Source organism: Schistocerca piceifrons, chromosome 2 (assembly GCF_021461385.2).
Source record: "Schistocerca piceifrons isolate TAMUIC-IGC-003096 chromosome 2, iqSchPice1.1, whole genome shotgun sequence".
In the NCBI taxonomy this organism is placed as follows: Eukaryota; Metazoa; Arthropoda; class Insecta; order Orthoptera; family Acrididae; genus Schistocerca; species Schistocerca piceifrons.
In genome coordinates, this window is record NC_060139.1 from 1,056,872,396 (window position 1) to 1,056,891,036 (window position 18,641).

General features: G+C 42.0%; 1 protein-coding gene across 1 annotated transcript in view; it reads right to left on the reverse strand.

The window, feature by feature from the left end:
* LOC124773977 (leucine-rich repeat and calponin homology domain-containing protein) overlaps positions 1–18,641 on the reverse strand; it is a 144,255-nt gene that overhangs the window by 45,013 nt on the left and 80,601 nt on the right. Inside the window, exons 8-9 of the mRNA XM_047249446.1 lie at positions 16,854–16,970; positions 16,452–16,560 (exon numbers count right to left, since the gene is read on the reverse strand). Coding sequence (XP_047105402.1) covers positions 16,452–16,560; positions 16,854–16,970 — 226 coding nt within the window. The remainder of the gene's footprint in view (positions 1–16,451; positions 16,561–16,853; positions 16,971–18,641) is intronic.

An 18,641-nucleotide genomic window follows, 5' to 3' on the forward strand; every position in this document is an offset into this window, starting at 1 on the left:
ATGAAAAAGGCCCACTGGGTTCAACAGTCACATTAGAAAGCTGCTACAAAAGCAAAGAGAGCTTCACCACATATTTACAAATGCTCAAAGCCTCACATCAATGAAATATTAACACAGCTGAAATTAGCTTAAGGATTGCAATTCATGAAGGGTTTAATGATTCTGGAAGTGAAATACTGTTTACTAACTTGACAGAAAATCCCAAGAAGTTTTGGTGTTACATTTAATCAGTAAAAGGATAGAAGTAGTCTGTCCAGACACTTTGTGACCATAATAGCATTGAATGGAGGATGATACAAGAGTTCAAAATAATGAAAACATTTTTTCAAAATTATTTCACAGAGAAAGATTGCACTGTAGTGTTAAAATAAGGTACCGTGAGATCAAAAGCAACTTAAATCACTCAACAGGGGATAGTCTGCTGAACCTGACAGGATACCAGTATGATTTTACATACCGTAGGCAAAAGAAGTTGCTCCTCTTCTAGCAGCGATCTATAATAGGTCTCTGAAGGAGTGAGATGTTCCTGATGATTGGAAAAAAGAACAGATTACTCCCATTTTCGAGGAGAGCTGTCAAAATCATGCACAAAACTCTGGGTCCAATCTGTTGTAGAATTTTAGAACATGTTTCATGCTTGCGCATTATGATATTTCTGGAGAACAAAAATCTCTGTAGGGATCAACATGGGTTCTGAAAACAACAATCATGTGAATTCCAGCTCACTGTCTCCACCCATGAGATCCTGAAAGCAGTAGATACAGGTGTCTAGACAGATGCCATGTTCCTTGACTTCAGTAAGGTGTTCAATACAGTTCCACACTGCCACCTAATAATCAAAATATGTGCAAACAACTGGGTGATTTGATTGAAGAGTTTCTAACAAACAGAACACAGCATGTCATTCTCAATGGAGAGAAGTCTCCAGACATACACGTAACTTTGGCCATACCACAAGAGAGTGTTATGGGCCATTTCTTTTCATAATACACATAAATGACAAAGTAGACAATGCTGTAAGTTCTATGAGGCTTTTCACAGATGATGCTGTTGTATATATAGAAATCTCAAAGCAGAAAACTGTAGCAAAATGCAGGAAGACCTTCTGAGGACCAGTGTATGGCGCAGTAGTGGCACTTGACTCTCAACATAAACAAACGTAATACACTGCATATACATAGACAGGAGGACAAATTATTGTATAACTGCACAATTGCAGAACTATCAGTGGAAGCAGTTACTTCCATAAAATATTTAGGAGTATGTGTACAGAGTGATTTAAAGTGGAACAACCACAGAAAACTAATCACAATAAAGGCAGATGCCAGACAGATTCACTGGAAGAGTCCACAGAAAATTTAGTCCACCAATAAAGGATGTAGCTTGCAAAGCCTTAAATACTTGAATACTGCTCATCAGTGAGGGATCTATACCAGACAGGATTGTAGAGCAAACTGAGAAGATCTCAAGAAAAGCAGCTTGTTTTGTTACAGGTACAGTTAGTAAGCACGAAAGCATCATGGACATAATCAACCAACTAAAGTGGCACACAATGCACGAGAGGCATTCTGCATCACAGTGTAGTATACTGTTAAATTTTTGAGAGTGTACATTTCCTAAAGTGTCAACAAATATTTTGATTTCTCCTACATGTATCCACGAAAAAAAATATCCACCAAAAGACCATGAAGATAAAATAAGAAAAATTCAAGCTCACATGGAGGCTTACCAACAACTGTTTTTCCTGTGAACCATTCACAACTGAAACAGTAAAGGGGGGAAGTGATAGTTGTACACAAAAGTATCCTCCGCCACACACTACAGTATAGCTTGTGGAGCATAGATGTAGGTGCAGATGTAAAGTAAAACACAAATTACATGTTTGCGACATTATGTTGCTGCAGCAACACAGAACATAAGCATGAGATGGGTAAGGATTGGGTGGAAGACAGAGTGTGACTTCGCAAGGGAATACCTCAAGTAAAGAATGAAAACAATGGGAAATCTAAATCTGAATAGTTGGTGGTTATTTGGATTATCTCTTGCTGAAAATGAGCGTTGTGGCTTAAACACAGAATTAGCTCATCTAGTTTGCACTTTTACATCTTTCTCCACTCTACACAAGTCACTGTGAAGTGCACACCTAAGAATATTTGCCGCAGTATCTCGTATTAGGGTCTCTTTCTTTTTCAATTCATACGGAGTGAGAGAAGAACGATTGGTGAAATGCTTATGTGCTTGTTGTACCTATTCTAACATTGTAGTTTCTGTGGGAGTTATATACAGGCAGTTGTTGTATTTTTGTGGATTGTTCACTTTGTATTGGTTCTTGGAACTTTGTAAGTAGACTTTTGTGTGATAGTTGACATTTATCTTCAAATATACCCTTAGTCTAGGGGTAGCATCTTTGATTCATAATCAAAATGTCTTCAGTCCCCGATTCAAATCCTGCAGCTGCTTAAATTTTGATTAATAATCAGCATTGGCGCCCCAAGACTTCCGGCATAAGAAGTCACCCTCATTCTGCCAACAGCCTTGTCAAAGAGGGAGGAGGAGCGGAGCGAACAGAGGGTCAGGGCACTCTTGTCCTAGGGGTGGGAAACTGCCCCCAAAGGCGGAAGAATCAGCAATGATCAACAGCATGAGGATGCAGAAGCAATGGAAATCACTGCATTAAAGACACGTAACATGTATCCGCAGGACATGTGGCTTGTAACTGAAGAAGTGTCATGATGATCTCTCCATTGGAAAAAGATTCCGGAGTAGTCCCCCATTCGGGTCTCTGGGAGGACTGCCAAGGGGGAGGTTACCATGAGAAAAAGATTGAATAATTAACAAAAGGATAACGTTCTATGAGTCGGGGTGTGGAATGTCAGAAGCTTGAATGTGGTAGCGTTCAAACGGCTCTGAGCACTATGGGACTTAACATCTATGGTCATCAGTCCCCTGGAACTTGAAACTACTTAAACCTAACTAACCTAAGGACAGCACACAACACCCAGCCATCATGAGGCAGAGAAAATCCCTGACCCCTCCGGGAATCGAACCCGGGAACCCGGGCGTGGGAAGTGAGAACGCTACCGCACGACCACGAGATGCAGCCGAATGTGGTAGGGAAACTAGACAATCTGAAAAGGGAAATGCAAAGGCTCAATCTAGATATAGTATGGGTCAGTGAAGTGAAGTGGAAAGAAGACAAGGACTTCTGGTCAGATGAGTATAGGATAATAACAGCAGCAGAAATTGGTATCACAAGAGTAGGATTCGTTATGAATAGGAACGTAGGACAGAGTGTGTGTTACTGCAAACAGTTCAGTGACAGGGTTATTCTTATCAGAATAGACAGCAAACCAACACCGACAATGATCGTTCAGGTATACATGCTGACATCACAAGCTGAAGATGAAGAGATGGAGTAAGTGTATGAGGATATTGAAAGGGTAATGCAATATGTAAAGGGATATGAAAATCTAATAGTTTTAGGGGGCTGGAATGCAGTTGAAGGGGAAGGAGCAGAAGAAAAGGTTACAGGAGAATATGGGCTTCGGGCAAGGAATGAGAGAGGAGAAAGACTAATTGAGTTTGGTAATAAGTTTCGACTAATAATAGCGAATACACTGTTCAAGAATCACAAGAGGAGGAGGTATACTTGGAAAAGGCCAGGTGATACAGGAAGATTTTAGTTAGATTACATCATGGTCAGAAAGAGATTCTGAAATCAGATACTGGGTTGTAAGGTGTACCCAGGAGCAGATATAGACTCAAATCACAATATAGTAGTGTTGAAGAGGAGGTTGAAGCTTAAGACATTAGTCAGGAAGAATCAATACGCAAAGAAGTGGAATACGGAAGTCCTAACGAATGACAAGATACGCTTGAAGTTCTCTAAGGCTATAGATACAGCAATAAGGAATAGCTCAGTAGGCAGTACAGTTGAAGAGAAATGGACATCTCTAAGAAGGGCGAAACTATGGGTAACATAAGAAATACTTCAAACGATCAACGAAAGGAGGAAGTACAAAAATGTTCCAGGTAATTCGGGAATAGAGAAGCACAAGTCACTGAGGAATGAAATAAATAGGAAGTGCAGGGAAGCTAAAATGAAATGGCTTTAAGAAAAATGTGAAGACATCCAAGAAGAAATGATTGTCAGAAGGACAGACTCGGCATACAAGAAAGTTAAAAAAGAAAACCTTCTGTGACATTAAAAGTAAGGGTGGTAACATTAAGAGTGCAATGGGAATTTCACTGTTAAATGCAGAGGATAGGGCTGATATGTGGAAAGAATACATTGAAAGCCTCTACGAGGGGGAAAATTGGTCTGGTGGGATAGAAGAAGAAACAGGAGTGGATTTAGAAGAGATAGGGGATCCAGTATTAGAATCAGAATTTTAAAGAGCTTTGGAGGACTTAATATCAAATAAGGCAGAAGGGATAGATAACATTCCATCAGAATTTCTAAAATTGTTGGGGAAGTAGCAACAAAATGACTATTCATGTTGGTGTGTAGAATGTATGAGTCTGGCGACATACCATCTGACTTTCAGAAAAGCATCATCCACACAATTCCGAAGATGGCAAGAGCTGACAAGTGCGAGAATTATCACACAATCAGCATAACATCTCACGCATCCAAGTTGCTAACAAGAATAATGTACAGAAGACTGGAAAAGAAAATTGAGGATGTGCTTGATGACGATCAGTTTGGCTTGAGGAAAGGTAAAGGCATGAGAGAGTCAATTCTGACATTGTAGTTAATAATGAAAGCAAGGCTAAAGACACGTTCATAGGATTCGTTGACCGGAAAAATTGTTCGACAATGTAAAATGGTGCAAGATGTTCGAAATTCTGAAAAAAGTAGGGGTAAGCTATAGGTAGAGACGGATCATATACAATATGTACAACTGCCAAGAGGGAATAATAAGAGTTGATGACCAAGAACAAAGTGCTCATATTAAAAAGAGTGTAAGAGCAAGTATGTAGTCTTTTGACCTTACTGTTCAATCTGTACATTGAGGGATCAATCATGGAAATAAAAGAAAGGTTCAGGAGTGGAATTAAAACGCAAGGTGAAAGGATATCTATCAACGATATGATTCGCCGATGACATTGGTATCTTGAGTGAAAGTGAAGACAAATTATATGACCTGCTGAATGGAATGAACAATCTAATGAGTGCAGAGTATGTACTGAGAGTAAATCGAAGAAATATAAAGGCACTAGAAATGAGAACAGCGAGAAAACATCAGGATTGATGGTCACGAAGTAGATGAAGTTAAGGAATTCTGTTACCTAGGCAGTAAAATTATCCATGATGGATGGAGCCAGGAGAACATCAGAAGAAGACTAGCAATGACAAAAAGGGCATTCCTGGCCGAGAGAAGTCTACTAATATCAAATATTGGTCTTAATTTGAGGAAGAAATTTCTGAGAATGTACGTCTGGAGCACAGCATTGTATGGTAGTGAAACATGGACTGTGAGAAAACCGGAACAGAAGAGAATCAAAGCATTTGAAATGTGGTGCTACAGACAAATGTTGAAAATTAGGTGGACTGATAAGGTAAGGAATGAGGAGGTTCTGCGCAGAATTGGAGAGGGAAGGAACATGTGGAAAACACTGATAAGGAGAAGGGACAGGATGATAGGACATGAGGGAATGACTTCCATGGTACTAGAGGGAGCTGTAGAGGGCAAAAACTGTAGATGAAGAGAGAGATTGGAATACATCCAGCAAATAATTGAGGACGAAGGTTGTAAGTGCTACTCTGAGATGAAAAATTTAGCACAAGAGAGTAATTTGTGGTGGAACGCATCCCATCAAACCAGTCAGAAGACTGATGGGAAGGAAAAAAAAATCAAATGTCTGCTAACTCAAGTTTTTCAGTACTTCTTGGCACTCTTCTGTGAGTTGAAGAATCCTGTCACCTTTTGCACTGTCCTTTGTTGTAAGAATTCAATATCTTCAGTTAGACCAACTGCATATGGGTTCTACATCCACTAGAGTAACCTTTGAATTGGGATAGTGTAAACCATCTTCTCTGTAGATGGACTCCATTTTCCCAGTATCCTACCAATGAAACAAAGTCTGCAACCTGTTTTATTTATGACTGAGTTTATGTGATCGTTCCATTTCACATCCCTGCAAATTGTTAAATCAAGCATTTGTAACAACTGACCAATTGTAATTGAGAATATTGCAGACTGTAGCCACAGGAAACTACATTTTTGCATTTTGTGAAGCGGACAACTTTATTTTTCTGAACTTCAAACCACTGTTTATATCTTGGTATGTCCGCCCCCAGTAGCTGAGGAGTCAGCGCAACAGAATGTCAATCCTAAGGGCCCGGGTTCGATTCCCGGCTAGATCACGGATTTTCTCCGCTCAGGGACTGTGGGACTTCGCACAAGTCGGTGAAGTGGCATCAAATCAAAAGACTTGCACCTGGCAAACGGTCTACCCGACAGAGACCCTAGTCACACAACATTTACTTACATTTAATCTTGGTATCACTTTGAAATATTAAGAATATCTGAGTGTACTTTGAAGAGTTTTTTTTCCCAGATCATACATAATTATAGATAATGCATCACCTGTAAAAAGACTGAGGCTACCACCAATACTGTCTGCCAGAGCATTAAACAGAAAGGGTTCCAGTACACACACCTGGGACATACATGACGCTATTTTTTCTTCTTTTGAAGATTCGCCATCAAAGGAAATATGGTGCATCCTTCATATCAATAAATCTTTAAACCAGTCACAATTTTTGTTTTCTGCCCCCAAAATGATTGCTCTTTTGATATGGTACTGAGACAAATGTTTTATGGTAGTCACAGCTTACTGATCAAGCTGACTGCATTGATCCATGGTTTCCAGGATATCACATAAATGGGGCAATAAGTGTCACTTAAGCTATGTTTTTGGAATCAATGTGTGATGTATGGGCCATTCATCCCACAAACGTATGACCTCTCTTACACCTGTGGCATGCAAGAAGCCAAACCCAGGAGGAGTTACACCAGACGAAGACAGAACTTCAATCATATATGCTGGCTAGACCAGCGAGTGGTAATGTCAGCGCTTGTAGAGGGCACTGGCCCCATGGACCTATTTGCTCATGCGGGCCACAGAGGCACAAATAGTTCATCCAGTATCCCTATGTGGCCTCCTCCTCTCGAGCTCTGGGCGAGGCAGTGACTGAATCTACAGTCCTTCAATCAGAGTCTTGATTGGAACCTTCACCATGTATGATACACTGCTGCCCCAGTCACCACTTATCAATGCAACTGCCAGTGTCTGCCCTTTACCCTCCCCAGGACTTGGCTACTGCTTAGGGGACAACCAGGAACTTGTTATTGGCCATCAATCTTCACAACATTATTTTGTTCTACTTCTGAGTGAATATTAAGCCTTGAATGTTTCATCGTTATGGCCTTCATCCTAAATTCAGACCTGTATAAATTCTGTGTTGAACATGAACTTTCATAACCCATTGTACTACTGAGGTTTTCTCTAACAGAACACCATTCTGGTTCATATTCTTTTCAATAAAAATGTTCTACATAGATTACGTGGGCTGTGTTCTCATTTCACCTCAACTGGTGCAAGACATATTACAACATTGGTTGGAATACATGGGGTCTTTCTATTTGAGATACCTCATCACATGTAAGTTCAGAATATGTTAGAAGAATCTAAAACACACAAATCTCAATGAAATAGGGAAGTAATTGAACTGGTATAGTACTCCTGCATCTTCCTTTGTGAAGGGAAACTTGAAAATTGATTGGTTTGGTTTTGTTGTGCTTTAGGGTGCAAAAACAACTGGGGTCATACGTGTCCAAGTCAAAACTATAGAACACGAAGACAGAGAGGTGTTAAAAAACGATTATACATCAGTCCCAATTGACATAATAGAAGACAGCTAGAAACAGGCATGTGGAAAAAGGGTTAAAAAAAGACACCATACAGACAAAGAGGTCAAAAACTAAAAATTAAATGGCCTTTGCCGTACTGCTTTGGCAGATAAAAAGTAAAACGTGGTCAAAAGCCTGCGCAACATTTGCTACAACGGCCGATAACTCAGACTACAAACTCAAATGGGAACATAAAAGGTTCAACAATGGACATTCCATCAGGAAGTGGCAGACAGTTAAAACTTGGGCACAATGTGTACAAAGTGGTGGGGTAACACAACTTCGCAAATGACGATGGCTAAAAAGGCAGTGACCAATACACAGTTGAGTTAAAATAACCTCCTCCCAGTGGAAGATCTGAGAGGAGGTCATCCAAGCCACTGGGAGAGGCTTAATGAACTGGAGCTTATTCCTGTGAAGGAACGACCACTGGTGATGCCAAAGGCACACCACCTACTCACAGACAGCAACACAGAGATCATCGAAGGGAACATAAGTACTCACAGGCTGAGGTACTAGGACTGCAGCTTTGGCAGCAGTGTCAGCAGCCTCATTTCCTGGCATACCGACATGACCAGGAACAAACAGAAACATCATACTGGCTCCACCAAGAGTGAGCAGTTGACAGTTCTCCTGGACCCGCTGCACTAACAAATGGGCAGTTTACAGCACACAAAGACTTTTAGGAGCACTGAGTTAGTCTGAACAGAGAACACAATTGAAAAGCCTATGTTGCTGGATGTAATCCATGGCCTGATACAAGGCGAAAAGCTCGGCTGTAAATACTGAGGAGTGTCGAAAGCTAATATTGAAAGACAAAGGCGCCAATGACAAAGGTACACCCGACCCCACAGTCAGTCTGAGAGCCATCAGTGAATACAAAGGTACTATCATGAAGTTCCATGCAGGGGTCATGAAACTGAAGGCGATAGACTGAGGCTGGAGTAGTGTCATTAGGTAGCGAATGACGGCCAAGGTTAACATGGGCCATTTCCTGAAGCCAAGATGGTGAAGGGCTCACACCCACTGGGAAAGGCACAGGTAGTGTTAAGTTAAGCCTCTGTAGCAAATGTCGAAAGTGGGCTTCAGGAGGTAACAGAAAAGAAGGATGAGCCCCATATTCACGATCAAACGAATCATCAAAGAAGGAGGCATACAATGGGTGGCCACGCATGGCAGACAAACGGAATGCATACCTGCTGAGGAGAAAGTCACAACGGTAGAATAGTGATAGTTCAGCATCTTCAGCATACAGACTCTCAACCGGGCTGGTGTAAAAGGCGTCTGTGGCCAAATGGATGCCAAGATGGTGGATAGTGTTGAGACGGTGTAAGAGGAATGGGCATGAAGACACACAAATAAAGCATCCATAGTCGAATTTTGGACAGACAAGGGACTGGTAAAAATGGAGGATGGTGGTTCGATCGGCACCCCAGGAAGTACCATTAAGGACATGTAGGACAGAGGAACAGTGTACAGCGGGCTGCCAGGTAAGACACATGGGAGGCCCAAGGGAGTTTCCTATCGAGCATGAGCCCCAGGAATTTCACAGTTTCAACGAATGGAAGGGCAACAGGCCCAAGATGTAAAGATGGTGGGAGAAACCACTTGTGTCGCCAGAAATTCATAGACTGTTTTGTCAGTGGAAAAGCGAAAGCCATTGTCAATGCTCCAGTAGTAAAGATGATCAAGACGTCACTGAAGACGCCACTAAGTGAGACAGGTAAGTGGAGAACGGCAATAAATGGCAAAATCATCAACAAAAAGGAAGCCAGAGATGCCTGGTGGGACACAGGCTATGATATGGTCAGTGGCAACAACAAAGAGGACAACACTCAGGACAGGACCCTAAGCCACACCGTTTTCCTGGATAAAGGTGTCCAACAGGGCAGAACCCACATGCACCCTGAAAACTATCTTTTAAAAATGCCTGGAGGAAACAGGGCTAGCGGCCGTGGAAGCCCCAAGTGTAAAGAGTACGGAGGATACCAGTTCTCCAGCATGTGTCGTAGGCTTTCTCCAAATCGAAAAACATTGCCACAGTCTGGGATTTCCGCAGAATGCCATTCATGACACAAGTGGACAAAGTAACGAGATGGTCGACTGCAGAATGCCGTGCTCGAAATCAACACTGTGCATTCGTCAGTAAATTGAGAGACTCGAGCCACCATACCAGCTGGGCATGAATCATATGTTCCATCACCCTGCAAACACCGTTGGTAAGAGAGATGGAGGACAGTGGCTAAAAGGAAGGTTTTTGTCCTTGCCAAGATGAGGTACGGGCATGACGGTGGCTTCAAGCCAACGTCCAGGAAATGTGCCCACTGCCCAGGTGCCATTGTACGTGTTAAGCAGAAAGTGCTTGCCGGCAAGAGAATAATGCTGCAAAATCTGAAGGTGGATGTGGATGGTGTATGGCCCTAGGGCGGAGGACTGGGATGAACTGAGAGCATGATTGAGCTCCCTCATAGTAAAGGTGGCATTGTAGCACTCACGAATCAGAGAAGAGAAGGGTATTTCCCGAGCCTACTTCACTTGTTTCGAATGGAGGGAAGCAGGGTGATAGTAGGAAGAGCTCGAAACTTCCACAAAATGTTGGCCCAAGGTGTCGGAGACAGCTGATAATAACGGCTGCTGCTTTGAGGCTGGAAATGGGGGAATGGATATCGATCCCAGAAAACCGCCTGAGGTTGGCCTGTACAACAGAGGAAGGGGTGGAACTGTTAAAAGAACTAGTGAATGACAGCCAGCTAGCTCGTTTGTTACCCCAAAGAATGCGACAACATTTTGCACGTATCTGTTTACAATGAATGCAGTTTGCCATCATAGAATGATAGTTAAAACCATGGAGAGCACGTCTCCATGTGCAAATTGCATCGCGGCATGCCTCAGACCACCAGGGACAGGAACATGATGCGTTAAAGAGGAAGTGCGAGGAATGGAACATTCTGTAGCAGTAAGGATAACGTTGGTGACATAGTCCACCTGGTCATCACAACAAGGGAAATCTTGTTCTTCGAAGGTCACCATGTAGGAGTAAAGCTGCCAGTCAGCCTTAGGAAGCCGCCATTTGGGTGTGCACGCGGATGGTGCAGGAGTCAGCAAACGGAGAGCACACGGGAAATGGTTGTTCGAGTAGGTCTCAGAAAGAACAGACCACTCAAGACGATGGGCAAGCTGGGCAGTGCAAAAGGATAGGTCCAAAGGGGAATAGGTGTGCGAAGAGTCGGAAAGGAAAGTGGGTGCTCCCGTGTTAAGGTAGAAGAGGTTAAATTGGTTAAGGTGGTCAGCCAAGAGGGCACCTCTCTGACAGATCGTGGGAGAACCCCAAAAGGGATGATGCGCATTAAAGTCACCGAGTAGCAAAAATGGGGGAAGTAGCTGCACAATAAGCTGAAGGAAGTCTGCCCTGGTGACATCGAATGACCAAGGGACATAAATGGTACAGAGGGAAAAAGTCAGGCAGGGAAGGAAAAGGTGAACAGCAACAGCTTGAAGACGGGTGGTCAGGGAGATGGGTTGATTATGGATGACATCCTGTATGAGCAGCATGACACCCCCACGAGATGGAATGCTGACCTCAAGGGGAAGGTCAAAAAGGAATCGGTAAGTAATGTGAAAGCTCAAAGCAGTCGTGAGGGCACAATTTCATTTTCCGAAGGCAGAGTACAAGGGGATTGTGGGACCGAAGGCTGTGAACATTCCATTGAAGGACAGTCATGAGGAGGAAGAGATGTAGGGCTGCCAATTCAGTGGCCACCGAGTGACAGCCGGGCCGGTGTAGAGTCACTACTACAGGGCACAGAAGCAGGAGTATCCTGCTCCATGGGCTCCACAGAAGCATTGGCGTGCTTGTTTGGTCGGTCGGTCAGTGGAGTCCAATGTTGAAAAACTGTTGGTGGTCTGCACCGGGGATACAGAGGCCGGCCAGGCTAGGGTACCACATGGTGACACGGTCGATGAGGACCTTTGAGTTGGCGAAGGGGAAGACCATTTGCCTTTTGTGGACTTCTTCAAGCCCTTCCAGTTAAAGGAAGACTCAGGTGTTGTTTGGCTGGAAGGACAGAGGAAGTCTTCATGGGAGTACTCCTTCTGTCCTTTCCGGCCTACCGCTTGTGTAGCTGGTGGCTTCACCCCTTGAGGTGGGAGTTTGATGACTTTTTGCACAGCAGGGCAGGGGGATGGTGATGCTGCCTTGACAATGGGAAATTTCACAACCACAGAGGTGAATTTGGGGTCACATGTCTGCGTGGCCATGTCCTTCATAAAGCAAGGGGTAACAAGAACAGAACTATAGATACCAGACAAGAAAATGCAGGTTTTGGGAATAGCCAGTAACTTGCGAGCGACTGGGTAAGACACCATTTCCTTTACCCAGATCTTTTGAACAGCCCACTCATCAAGATACATGGGACAATCCCGAGAGGAGGCGGCACGGCTGCCATTGCAGTTGATACAGTGGGGAGAAGGAGCTGGACAATCTTCCTCGTGCGCATCCCTACCACAGGTGACACATTTGGCTGGGTGTCGACAAGATGTTCTAGTGTGGTTGAAACGATGACACTGGTAACAGCACATCAGGTTCAGAATGTTTCATAGCCTGCTTTGAGCTTGGACGGAAGCACCTCTCTATCAAAGGTGAGAAAGAGAGTGCAGCTGAGCACTAAGGAGAAATCAACCTTTTTCAGTACACAATGGACAGCAATGACACCCTGATCAGAGAGGTAAGATTAGATTTCGGCCTCAGTTAGACCGTCGAGTAGCCTGGTGTAAATTACACCACAGGAAGAATTCAAAGTTCTATGGGCCTTGACACGAACAGGGTAACCGTGGGGAAGTGAGGCAGCAAGTGATAGTTGTGCTCGAGAATCACAAGCGTTCTCCTAAGGCAAAGTGCCATTCCGTAAACGAGAGTAGGATTTATTCCGTAAACCAGAGCAGGATTTCACAGGGCCATCAATTGCATCAACAGCCTTCTGAATAATAAACGGATTTACCGTAGTGAAGGACTGACCGTCTTCCATATGTGAGACCATGATGAACTGGGGTGCAGTGGGAAGGGTATTTGAATCATTAGCATAATTACGTTTACGTTTTGTAGAAGTTGAGTGGGAAGATGATTGACTTATCACAAGGAAATCCCCTTTGATTGTCAGCGTCTCCGAGGGCACGCTCCTTTCAACTGGGAGCTGCCTTCACAAGGGGGCGCATCAGCCTTAGGTGATTATTCATATCTCAGGTCACACCTCCCAAACACCTGACAAAGGGACCCATCAGCAATTTGGGAAGGTTACAGCTCAGGCAATCACCTATCCCTGGGTCTGGTTTGTACCAGGGGGTACGTGTGAACCCTATCTGTCAACCCGGGGCTGGGAATTATGCGTTACCCAGTCAACTGTTATGCGTCAGATGTGTGGGCCGGCCTTCATTAGCGCACGGAGGGGAAGAAGAAAAAAGAGGATCCTCAAACGCCAAAGCGGAGGAATGAGAGAAGAAGAGAAACAAAGAAAGGAAAAGGGAGTGAATAACAAAGGAGGGACTGTTCATAGGTCAGCGACAGAATGCAGAATATTCCCAATAACACTCGAGACATGTTCCCCAAGGGAGGGGAAAAAGAATAGCAAGAGGACAGACATCCAGAATGAAAGGGAAAAAATGCTGCAAAAGCTCAGGTCCCAAGGCAACATAGCACGAACCTACCAATGAGTGGTGAGCTCCCTGGGGGAGTTGAAAATTGAGTTCAGCACCACCATTTTTGTTTTTCTTCTGTCAATTTTGATGCCCATGTCAATGCAAGTGTCTGGACAGTATCTGCAGCTCACCTACATGTTAATGTCCCAGAGCTAATGTTTCAAGTTCTCCCTCATTTGATCTGATAAATCAAAATCCTCCTTGTGATCTGACATTACTTCCTCTAGTTTACTGAATGTGTAACCCTTTTTACTTGTTATAGTTGCCCTTTTTACTTTGATAATTATTGTTGGTATAACAGTGTCATGGTTGATAGTACCAGTTTCAATGTGGACATACTCAAAATGGTCAGGTCTATTTGTTGCCACTACATCTAATATATTTTTGCCATAATTCATTTCCTCTCCTAAAGACCTACTCAAAAATGGATCACAGTGTACCGTTCACTGAAACACAATGTTATTAATTAAATAACACAATACTGATGTTGACACTCCCAGTGCTTAGTGCAGGTACTCGGGGTAATGGAACACATCCATGTGCTGATGTTAACAGAAAACAAATGTAAACATAAGTAGAATGCACACCCATCATTCCGTCAACCATTGTCAGTTGAAAAGATGTGTGAGTAGAATGTACACCAATGAAGAGAAGGTAGAAATGCTACCCATCTATGGGGAATGTAAGTTAGCAGAACAATAATTGCAATACTGTTTTCTTTTGTAGGGGTACATTTAGTACAATAGTTTACTCATTTTAAATACTGTTGTGTAGAGTAGGCATACAGTAAAGGCTGTCCTTCCTACAAACTGCATCAACATAACGTTTCTTTTATTGCTGTTGTTGAAGGTAGACAAAATGCTACGCAGGCAGCGGAATTGTACAGAGAGCGATATCCTGACAAGAACCCACCTTCCTGACAGATGTGTTCTCTTCTTGTTGCGATGCTTCAGGAAATAGAAGTTTCAACCCACGACAATGGAATCATCATAGTATTCACACAGACAAAGCTGCCAAATTTATTGTTCTTGCTTCCTTTGCTATGAATCCACACGTGAGCACACAACGGCTTGAACACAAGACTAGCACTCCTAAAACCAGTGTACATCACATTTTTACACGTCACTGGTTCCATCCTTACTATGTACACCTGCGTCAGGAACTGCATGGGAATGATTTCCAGGATTGTGTACCGTTCTGTCAATGGGCACAGCAGCAAATCCTCACCAACCCAAACTACTTCTCCAATGTCCTATTTATCGTTGAATGTTCCTTCTCAAACAAAGAACAGGTAAATACAAGGAACATGCATTATTGGTCCAGCAAAAACCCACGATGGCTTAGACAGGTGGAACATCAGCGTCAATGGAGAGTTAATATCTTGAAGGGGTGCTTGGTACTACAATTATTGGTCCTTATTTCATCAATTGTAGTCTAAATAGCACAGCATATGCCAACTTCCGCAGACAAATTCTTCCTCCTCTTCTGGATGAAATGTCGCTAAGAACCAGAATGCTTATGTGGTATCAACATGATGGATGTCCAGCACATAATGCCTTGCGTGCACGTCGTGTTCTGGACTGAAGGTATCCTACCAGGTGAACTGGTCAAGGAGGAACAGTTACTTGGCCTGCTACGTCTCCTGATTTAAATCCTCTAGACTTTTTTCTTTGGTGATACATTAAAGACGTCTACTGTGATATTCCAACTCCAAAGGACACACAGAAACATATCATGCTTGCTTGTAATTCTCTTCAGCAGGCAACACTGGAAGCAGTAAATAATTCTCTCATTCAACAAGTGCACCAGTGTATCGGTGTTCAGGGTCACCACTTTAAGCACCTTTGAATGTTCTACTCCTGGGCAATGATACAGGACAGTCAAAGTCAATTTTGTATAATATTTTTACTTGGTTTTCATTTGTTTTCTGACAATTCCAGCAAGTGGACGAGTTTGTGATCCCAGGCTCAAAGTCAATGTTGTGTTATGTAATTAATAACGTTGTTTTTCAGTGAATGGTATACTGTGAAAAATTTTTGAATAGGTCTTTCGGAGAAGAAATGAAATACCGAATAAATAAAACAGGGTGCCATTTAAAAAAGCCAGACTGCTGTTCATATCTTTGTTAAAAACAAAGCTTCAATGGAAGCAATCATGCTGATTGATGTCCCCCTGCTGGCTAAGGATCATTTGCTTGAAACATTTTGTAATTTGCATCTGGACAAACAAACAGTTATTTAGGGTGGTCAAGATAAGTGTGTGTGTGTGTGTGTGTGTGTGTGTGAGAGAGAGAGAGATTTTCCCTTTCGTGTGTGCCTCTCAATGAGTCAATACTTTTGCTATTCAGTGATTGGGGGTACGTATGTATTGTTGAGCCAAGGTTTTCTGTAAACTTTGGATGGTGATGTATTGACTATTGAGACATCATCTGTAAATAATAATGATGATGATGATGATAATAATAATAATAATAATAATAATAATAATGATGACCTAAGTGAATTAAATAAATGAAATGATGGCTACTGTTTTACTGAGTCTTTCACTCAAGGGCATAGTCTGTATTATTGTGAGACTTCTTGAAATGTTAAAACTGTGCACCTGTCCCAGAACCCCAACCTAGGCCAATGCAGTTGCTGTATGAGCTCTCCAGGTAGAGGGAGCTAAGTCGGTAAGGTCAGTGTCCACCTAAGGCAACTGTCCAGGTTTGAGCCCCAGGCCAGTCGCAGTTTTATCCTGTGAGAAAGTTAAATTTTTACAGTTTACGGAATTTGTTCTGCTTATTCTTTTTCAAGACACTATTAATGTCCTGACAACAGGTCACATTAACTGTGTGCCAACCTGATTCATGTTGTTTAATGGCTGCAGCCCACCTTCTCCAGGAACACGTGGTCGATACACAGTCAGCCCATCCAGAGCTCGCTGTTGCCTGAGGGCTTCCTTGTATTCCCTGCAAATCGATGTCAAACAAGTTATTTCAGAAATATGAATAAAACTTGTAAGATATAAATCCAAAGTGTGTTAATGCTAAAGAAGATACCATCTCAGCAAAACTTTTTATGTGGTTTCTGATGACACATTGATATAAATTACTGAATTACAAGTTCTTAAATGCAGTCTGCAAGTTATTCCAAACAGGACACTACTGCATGTCCTACAAACCCAAAGTACATTAGTGACATGAAAAAGAGTATCATTGCAAAACATTTGAAAGAGGATAAGAGGTTTCAGCACTATTCAGACCTGTATGTCTGTATGTGATCCAATGGCCGCTTGTCTTCAACTGCACCACTACCGTTGACAACGACATCTGTGGATGGCGACTGGGCAGGACCATTTGTCACCATTTTGTTAGTGCCACTGAAATCAAACTTCATACATTAGACTGATCAAATAGTATTGCAATGATAAAAACAAAAAGTTTACACACTGATCTTTAAGTGTATATATTAAGAACTTCTAAAAATGTTAGAGAAGCTGAAATTCACGCATCCATACATCAAGTATCTTAGCAGCAGAATTTACCTTCACTACCTTATTTGTATCTAAATATACCACATAGGTCTCACATTTTTGATGTGCTATCAACTTTTCTTAAGGTTTTGTATTAAGCTGTTAATAAATGAATAAAACATAAAACAAAGTAATTATCAAATGGCATATGGTTGCACTGTACGCATTCACCATCACACTGTAAACCACGGCTGAATTCAAGCAGTGCAAAACAATAAAAAACAAAAAAAAATTATCTTCCAATTAAGAAGTCTAATGCTTTATTACCCACCCAGCAGTCATACATTGAGGAATGCATTTCAAAAACACACAGAAGATAAATTCTTGATGTACTTAATTGCTCACTGCAATGTTGTTTAATCTTGCTCCTATGAATCTCATGTTAAGATGTCTTCTACCTCAAATATTCACTACATTATTTCAATTCCCGCAAATCCCACAGACAACTGAAGCTAATTTATTTACAAGTTGATTATTCTACACAAATCTCTGTCTTTGGATTCTTCTGTGGCAGATTTATGGAAAAATTTCATATTTATCACTGAAAAATAATGGTGTGGATGTTCTATAATATTCTTTTATGTCACAGACTATTATTATTCTTAAAACCCAAATAAATAGTGTAGAATATCCACTCTTTTTGTTTTCATTGGCAAATGTAAAAATTTTGTTTTCTTGCTGCTTACAGGAGTCATAAAATCTCTAAGAGTATATACACAAACAGCTGTAGGAGAGGTAGTAAGTACATGGGCTAGGCAGGCAATGCGATGCATGGTTGTTGGAGCCAGTGGGGAACAGTGTACACTGAATGTGACGCAGGGTTAGGAAATGGACACACACACACACACACACACACACACACACACACACACACACACACACACACACACACACACAAAAGTCACACTGTCGTGGTATATATTTCTGAAGCTGCATGCTGCCACACATACGATGCTGTATGATGTATTGCATTCTAGTGCCATTCAGACAACAAGAATTAAACAAACAGTGACATTATATATGCCATGCCATAACAAAAGCAATAGTAACTCTTTGTGGTACTGAATATATCCCACTTTATAGACAATATACATAAGTCGCCTTTACTTTTTGTGAATTTGGCAGCTTTGTTTGAGTGACATGTTGATCACTAGTGTGGCCTTTGCTACTGGGAGAGCAAGTGAGTGTCATGGTTAAACTCATTAGTATGAGAGAGTGTTATGTTGAACTAGTGACTGCTATAGATGTGGAGCATGTGAGGTACTTATCTTGAGGTATTGTGCATATCAGTTTGTTAAGACCTTAACACTACATGTAATGCTATAAATCTTAGATGAGTAGCACTCAATCACAAGAGATTAACTCAGTGATGTTCATCACAAATTTCTTCACTTATTCTGAAATCAGAAAGTTTGTGTAACAGCTGCAGAAGGTGCAAGCAGTAAACTCGAAATGATAGTCCAACTTTCTTGTGGTCAATGAAATATGTTGCTGTCTTTTTTCAGTATTGTTTCTGTG